Source organism: Borostomias antarcticus (genome assembly GCF_949987555.1).
Source record: "Borostomias antarcticus genome assembly, chromosome: 22".
Lineage (NCBI taxonomy): Eukaryota > Metazoa > Chordata > Actinopteri > Stomiiformes > Stomiidae > Borostomias > Borostomias antarcticus.
Window position 1 is genome coordinate 18,177,671 of NC_140255.1, and position 8,585 is coordinate 18,186,255.

General features: G+C 46.6%; 1 protein-coding gene across 1 annotated transcript in view; it reads right to left on the minus strand.

Annotated features, from left to right (window-relative positions):
• Nucleotides 1-243: 243 nt before the first annotated feature.
• ubald1a (UBA-like domain containing 1a) overlaps nt 244-8,585 on the minus strand; it is a gene marked incomplete at its 3' end in the record, with an annotated part of 20,787 nt that continues 12,445 nt past the window's right edge. The window contains exon 3 of the mRNA XM_084456273.1: nt 244-564. Coding sequence (XP_084312399.1) covers nt 244-564 — 321 coding nt within the window. The remainder of the gene's footprint in view (nt 565-8,585) is intronic.

Here is an 8,585-nt window from a genome sequence, read left to right on the forward strand (position 1 = left end):
GCATTGGTTTTCTTCTCTTCGTCAATTGTCCATGTACAGTAGCAGTTGCTTGCTTATTCATGGATTATGCACTGTTGCTCCCTCCCTTCGCCTCCCTCTCCCTCCATCCATCCATCTATGGACGCATCCATCCTCCATGTGGAAAAAGAGAACAGAGCCCACACCTATCCACCTCTCTCCACTTCCTCTCCCCTAAATCCCCCCTCCTCTCCCCCCTAGGTGGGGCCAATCAGTCCTGACCCCTCATCTCTCCGCCTCCATGGCAACGCTCGCCTTCTGCTCCGAGGCCACGTGCGGGTGAGGACCAACGTTGACCCCCGTGGGCCAGGCTGGGGGGTGGGAGGCCTGCGAGGGGGGCTGCCCCTGAGTCCAGAGTCCCTGCGGGGTGGCGTTAGGGGGCGGCCCCCCTCCCCAGATGGACTGTGGTGGGGGGGAGGTGGCCATGGAGGCCAGGCCCATTGGGCTGCTGCTGGTGAAGCTCTCTGAGGCTTTCAGACGGGAGAACATGGCCAGGGCGTCCGGGAAGTTCGGGGGTGTGGCTGGCGTGTTGGCGGGGGTGCACATCTGGAGGGAGGAGGGGAGGGAGGGACAGAGACAGAGGGGTCAGTGGAGAGCAGCAAACAATCTTAGAAAGATGACTAAATTACAAGTGAATATCTTCGACAGAATTAATATTATCTATAGAATATAAATATTATCTAGAATTAGGGCTTAATTAGGAATTAGGGCACCATTTTTTAGGCTTTGGACATTCGTCGGTGATTCCGAATAAAGCTTTGAACGTTTGTTCTCACTAAAACCTGTTTAAAATTAGGAACACCAAAGCTTATTAATGCTGTTTCATAACTGAAAGCTGCACTATAGATCCAGTGAGGGGCGACATTGTATAGCCTAGCCATGAATGAAGAGTTTCAGGTTCCATATGCCCATTTATTGAAAGGATGAAATAACACAAAAGTTATTTACAAAATTCAATTTGCACAAAGTCGCCAGCAGATCAGTAGCCTAGTAACAGAAATATCTAACAGATGCAATCTCAGCATGATCCAATAAAGCAATCACTGTCGGACAAAGAGCTCTGGCAAATAAAACAGCCGGCAAGATAACATTGTGCATATAACTTTATTAAATAATAAGCATTGAACATTTTCAAAATGTTTAAATAAACAAATGGCCTTGGCCAAGCAAGTCTGAATAAATAACCCGACAATATGAGGACATTACAACAAGACGAGTTTGTCCACATTGTCAAGGAGAAGGTGATCTCTCTTCAGACTCAAATATTACGTTGGATCTCTGAGCTCCGCCTACTACATAAGAGTCTGTGCTACTTCGCCGCCCACGCTGAAGTTCTGAGGGCGTATCCATGGGTCAAAATTGAAAGAGTGACAGGTCGTAGGAGCAAATGAGACGCTAGCCCAGATAAGATGGGCGGGGCATATCTATGGATGAAACCAATTGGTGACGCCGGGATTCCTCAACATCTGAGAACTCTTAAGAGACAGTTGAAGACTCATCTTTTCAGGCAGGCATTTGGCCATCTGTAGCTCAACTACTGATTTTTTTTCTCTGTTGTTTTGGTTTTTATGTAATAGTAGCTAGGAGCCGCCTGTATTTTATGTATATTTGTATTTTTTTTATCTGTATTTTGTATGTGTGATTTGTATTGTTATCTCCACTTGTGAAGAACTCGTACTGTGAAGAGTGCTATCCAAAAAGTTTTACTTACTTTCCAATGAATTGCCAGGATTTGAACACCAGATTTTTGCACGAAGTGTCTCAGACCCATAGAGAGATCTGCAGCATGCGGTAACGTAGTTAGCGTAGCTTACATAGTGTATCAGCGAAATAACTCTCATGGGTCTGGCGTTGAGACTAGGGAGAAGGGAATAACTCTTCTTACTGACTATATCAAGCCTTGGAAAATATGCATTCCGATGGCGTGGAAGTTGCATGGACGCAAAGGCAGCGTGACGCAAAGGCAGTGCCAATGGCAGCTTTGGAAGCTGTTCAGTCCAGTTTGATAGCCAATTGACCCTGACCTAGAGTCTTATTACCTCCTACTAACTGATGAGGATTCATCACACAGCCGGCCGGAAATGTGAAAGGGAGAGACAACTCCATGACTCTCTGAGCTCGCAACCTTAATTCGGACACCAGACAGGGTTGCTGTCGTGCGACGAACTCTCAAGCCGAGATTAAACTAAGCACCCTCGGGGAGCAGCGACCCAATAGCCTCTGGGATCCAACCATACTCGGATCTGGCAAAATGTTTGCCTGCATGTGTGCGCATGACAACAAACAAAACGTTTATATTTATGTCTGTTTATGACAGGGTAAATGCAGTTTGTATAAAATAACCCCAAAATCCCCAGTTTATTCCTGTCAATTCCCATTAATTCCCATGGAAAGTTTCCAACTTCCCGGAATTTTTCAACCCTATAGTTAGGTAACGTTAGCTATAAGTATCTATAGCATGCTGGGAAGGATTGATTCAGCTAGATAATTACCTAGTTAATTTCTGGGTATTAGGATAGAAAACATTTAAGAATGGTGAAGATCAACTGCTTTGAATTAACGAATTGCACTCGTAGCTAGCACTAGATTACTGCTGTCAGTTCTGTTTTATCTAATATCTAGCTGTACATAAACTGCAACGGTGATGCACCACCAGTAAGGCCAATATTATTTTTTTTTTATTTTTTTTTACAATTGTCTCTCTTTATTAGGGGCCAGGCAGCGTAGCTGCCGGAACCCTATTGTATTTGCCTATATTATTATTATTCTCCTTCCACTGAAGTCTAACTTCCCGTGGACAAAAAATCACCAAAATTTGCACATAGCTCCAGTACTATACCCAAAGTCCTCAACCTGCATTGTAGGTCAATAAAGCTGAAGGTGGCGCTACAGCAACAGTCTAAAGTTTAAAACTTTAAAAAATCATAACAAATCAGCCATAGGTGCCATCACAGTAAAACCACCACGTGAATGTAGGCCCAAGTGAGACAAAACTTTCATACACTCTGACCTTGCAGGAATTTTGATAATTATTATTATTCTCCATCTTCCACTGAAGTCTAACTTCCCGTGGACAAAAAATCACCAAGATTTGCACATAGCTCCAGTAGTATACCCAAAGTCCTCAACCTGCATTGTAGGTCAATAAACCTGAAGGTGGCGCTACAGCAACAGTCTAAAGTTTAAAACTTAAAAAAATCATAACAAATCAGCCATAGGTGCTATCACTGTAAAACCACCACGTGAATGTAGGCCCAAGTGAGACAAAACTTTCATACGCTTTGACCTTGCAGGAATTTTGAAGTCCATCACTCTGATTTCTTCATAAACTAAAACCTATCAAACCTATCTCCTCCCACATTTTTAGTTCAATTGACACCAAAATTGATCTACTGTATCTTCAGACTGTCCTTACCAAACGATCCTCACAGATTTTTGAAATATGAAAAATTGAGCCCACAGCACATCAAAAAGTTTTACTGTTAACAGTTCTGTATATAGTTCCTATTAATTCTCGCCAAATCAATGTCTGATCATCCTCATAAAAAGTGACAACATTAGCCACATATCCAAGATGTAGTATGATTTTTTTTTAGAATTTTATCTCAAAAATTGAATTTTTTAAAATATTTTTAATTCTGTCCTCTGAAACCAACACTTCATACAGAGAAAACTACGTTACCCATAATCCAACACAAGCTCCACGAATCGGAGACATCGCTGTTGGCAACCCTACCCAACCCCCGCCGAGGATTACAATGACTAAATCGATTGATTGGCAACTGACTGAGTACACAGCTGCTGAAGTTAATGTTCAATTATGAAGAAAAGCAAACAAAACCTGTAAAAATTAATAAACATATCTCATCCAACATTTCTCAATCAATTAACACCAAACTTGCTACACTGGATCTTCAGACTGTAATTCACAAACTCATTGACCATTGTTGAATTATCAAAATCGAGCTTACAACGCATCAAAATGTTTTACAAATGTTTTACGATACGAATGTACAAAATGAACATTGGAATGTCAACTTTCTTGTTGTCCTATTCTCTCGCTTATTGCTCCTAAACTTGTCGGAAATTGCCTGGCCCCGCCTCATCGCTGCGAAGCAGCTTTAATTATTATTATTATTAGTAGTAGTAGTAGTAGTAGTAGTAGTAGTAGTAGTAGTAGTACACTAATGTCACACTGTACATGCTGACGGCATGCATGGACGGTGGTCTGTGCTTGCCGAGTGCCCTTCTAGTTTTTTTTATAATGTGCTTATCCATATCCTTAAAAGAAAAATCAGAATCCTGAATTGAAATTCGAATGCCAGTATACCAAACAAATTCCAAACAAATTCTGATCCATTCAAACGTTTGGAGCCAGCCCTATCTAGAAATATATAATCTATGGTATACTGTAAAAAATACCGTCTACAGTATATAAATATTATCTCCAGTAGGCTACACAAAACAACCTCTCTACCGTACCTTGAATGTGCTGTTTGAAACAGACAGAGCCAGAGGGAGGGAAGAGTGTTGAGTCAGTATTGAGACTCTGCATGCAGTAAAACTGGGTACATCTAGGCTATCCTGTTGTTTGTGTCAGACAGAGGCTTCTGGGAAATTCCCGACCCTGCCTCTCCACTTCCCCATATGTGTACACACGTACACGCACAAACACACCCTGCGCACACCATCAGGATAACTCATCATGCTTCCTCAGTGCACAACCGCTATCCAGGATGACAGCGAGGCCTCTTCACAAGGAGGAGCGGAGGGGGAAGAGACCTCGCCCACGCCTGCCCGCTAAAAGTAGACGCCGGACAACGGGTCATGAAGCACACATGCCAACATCATCTCCAACCGACGCATACCAAGAACAGCGCCAGAAGGAGAGTAGTGAACGTGACATCCCAGAGGGCTCAAACAGTCTCGCTCCTGACAGAACGTCCAAAGTCAACATTACCCAGGGTCCTTCATGGAGTCAGATACATGTGAACTCCTTGGGCTGCATTAGAAGATTAGACTCCATTCTACAGCATCGGGCAGGCTGGTATAGGCCAATCATTGTGCATTTGTTGCACTTATTATATCATTCAATAGATGGTAATACTCAGAGCCTTGACAGACCCACAGTCCTCTGAATGACCCCTAGAGCTCCTCCTGCAGGTAACCAGATATCACGTGGGGACTGGATGTGCCATGTATACAGAGTCAGGGGCTATAAATACAGAGGTGGCCTGTTGTGGAAAGCGAGCGTGTCCCTCTGGTGCCCTCGGAAAGGAAGTGCTGGGTCATGTCTCTGCTCCACTTCCTGTGGTAAAGAGACACCCTGCGGAGAAAGGAACTCTTGTCCTCCGCTCCCCCCCCTCCTCCACCCAGGTATTTAAAAAGTGGCCAAATGTTCACTCAGATCGTCTCACTGCCGAGTTTACATCTCTCACACACACATACAAACAGGGAGACACACACACACACACACACACACACACACACACACACACACACACACACAGTACAACTCGTCTCGACCCTCACACTCACGACAGAAGACCTCTCTGTGTGAGAGACCTGGACTGAAACAGACAGTCGGTGGCAGAGATCCTCGGGGTTAGAGACAGACACCCTGCTCCTACATGCTACTGTACAACACCCTGCTCCTACATGCTACTGTACAACACCCTGCTCCTACATGCTACTGTACAACACCCTGCTCCTACATGCTACTGTACAACACCCTGCTCCTACATGCTACTGTACAACACCGTGCCCCTACATGTAAATGGTCAATGGAGTGCACTTATATGGCGCTTTTATCCAAAGCGCTTTACAATGACCTCTCTCATTCACCCATTCAAACACACGTTCACACACCAATGGCGGCAGCTTCCATGCAATGTGCTAGCCTGCACATCGGGAGCAATTTGGGGTTCAGTGCCCAAGGACAGGACACTTTGACATGTTGCCGGGAATCCCTGGAACCTTCCGGTTCCCAGATAACTGCTCTACCTACTGAGCTACTGCCGCCCCATATGATACGACACCCTGTCCATACATGCTACGACACCCTGTCCCTAATGCTACGACACCCTGTCCCTACATGCTACAACACCCTGTCCATACATGCTACGACACCCTGTCCATACATGCTACGACACCCTGTCCCTACATGCTACGACACCCTGTCCATACATGCTACGACACCCTGTCCCTAATGCTACGACACCCTGTCCCTACATGCTACAACACCCTGTCCATACATGCTACGACACCCTGTCCATACATGCTACGACACCCTGTCCCTACATGCTACGACACCCTGTCCCTACATGCTACGACACCCTGTCCATACATGCTACGACACCCTGTCCCTACATGCTACGACACCCTGTCCCTACATGCTACGACACCCTGTCCCTACATGCTACGACACCCTGTCCCTACATGCTACGACACCCTGTCCATACATGTGATGACAACCTGTCCATACATGCTACGACACCCTGTCCCTACATGCTACGACATCCTGTCCCTACATGCTACAACACCCTGTCCCTACATGCTACGACACCCTGTCCCTACATGCTACGACACCCTGTCCCTACGACACCCTGTCCATACATGCTACGACACCCTGTCCCTACATGCTACAACACCCTGTCCCTACATGCTACGACACCCTGTCCCTACATGCTACGACACCCTGTCCCTACATGCTACGACACCCTGTCCCTACATGCTACGACACCCTGTCCATACATGTGATGACAACCTGTCCATACATGCTACGACACCCTGTCCCTACATGCTACAACACCCTGTCCCTACATGCTACGACACCCTGTCCCTACATGCTACGACACCCTGTCCATACATGTGATGACAACCTGTCCATACATGCTACGACACCCTGTCCCTACATGCTACGACACCCTGTCCCTACATGCTACGACACCCTGTCCCTACATGCTACGACACCCTGTCCCTACATGCTACGACACGCTGTCCCTACATGCTACGACACCCTGTCCCTACATGCTACGACACCCTGTCCCTACATGCTACGACACCCTGTCCCTACATGCTACGACACCCTGTCCCTACATGCTACAACATCCTGTCCCTACATGCTACAACATCCTGTCCCTACATGCTACGACACCCTGTCCCTACATGCTACGACACCCTGTCCCTACATGCTACAACACCCTGTCCCTACATGCTACGACACCCTGTCCCTACATGCTACGACACCCTGTCCCTACATGCTACGACACCCTGTCCCTACATGCTACAACACCCTGTCCCTACGACACCCTGTCCCTACATGCTACAACACCCTGTCCCTACATGCTACGACACCCTGTCCATACATGCTACGACACCCTGTCCATACATGCTACGACACCCTGTCTCTACATGCTACGACACCCTGTCCCTACATGCTCCGACACCCTGTCCCTACATGCTACGACACGCTGTCCCTACATGCTACGACACGCTGTCCCTACATGCTACGACACCCTGTCCCTACATGCTACGACACGCTCCTGGCATGTGTGAGGTCAGAGTGGCCGAGAGGAATGGCAGTGCCTGATACTAGCTAGCCTCCCGTCCGTCTCCCACAGGCTACTGCTGGCCTCCAGGGTTATGAGGCTGGCCTCCAGGGTTATGAGGCTGGCCTCCAGGGTTATGAGGCTGGCCTCCAGGGTTATGAGGCTGGCCTCCAGGGTTATGAGGTTGTAAGGGCTGAGGGGACTAGCAGCAGATTAGCTTTCAAAGCCGTGAAGGACACTGGTAATACTGCAAGGGCTGAGGGGACGCTGTGTGCGGGCGGAGCAGGAAATCCGATTGGCTGACACCGAGACGAACCGGGGCAGGTGCATTTCAGAGTGCGGCAGATGTCCCGTGTAGACACACACACACAGACACATGCATTGTCAAACACACACACACACACACACGTGTTTTCTGCATCTCTATATAGCAGTACGTCACAGGTAAAAATTTAACATAAAACATCCTTGCAGCAAAATAGAACACTTAAAATATTCTTCACACAGTGCCAGTCTCTTACTTGCACAGAAATGATCAATTTAATCTACCCATCGACCTTCATTAGCAGATGCTAATGACCTTGTTTCATAAATGCTAATGATGCTGTTTCATACAGGTTAGGCTCCATTGACTTTAGTGAGAATCTGAATGTGTCACTGTGGCACAGTGCTTTGCCAAGGTCCTGGGTTCGATTCCCGCTTGGGACGCTGTCGGCACTGGGGATGTTCTCCCCAGGGTTGTCAGGTACTAAGGTGGGGTACAGCCTTTCTGTCTGGAGTTTCAAATGTTCTTTGAATGTGTTCAAAGAAACCCGATATAAAAACATGCAGAAGAGCAGATGGAGCAGCTCTCCAGTCCCGTCCCGGACCAGGATTTGCACTGGAGCACTTGGACTTGTGTGAATGAATTTCAAGTCTCAACAAAGTGTTCTGTTTTCCTACTTGACTGTTGTTCTACCTTTGTAGTTCGTTCTCATAGATCAGTCTGTTAAAACTACAAATTCTTCCTGTGTGACA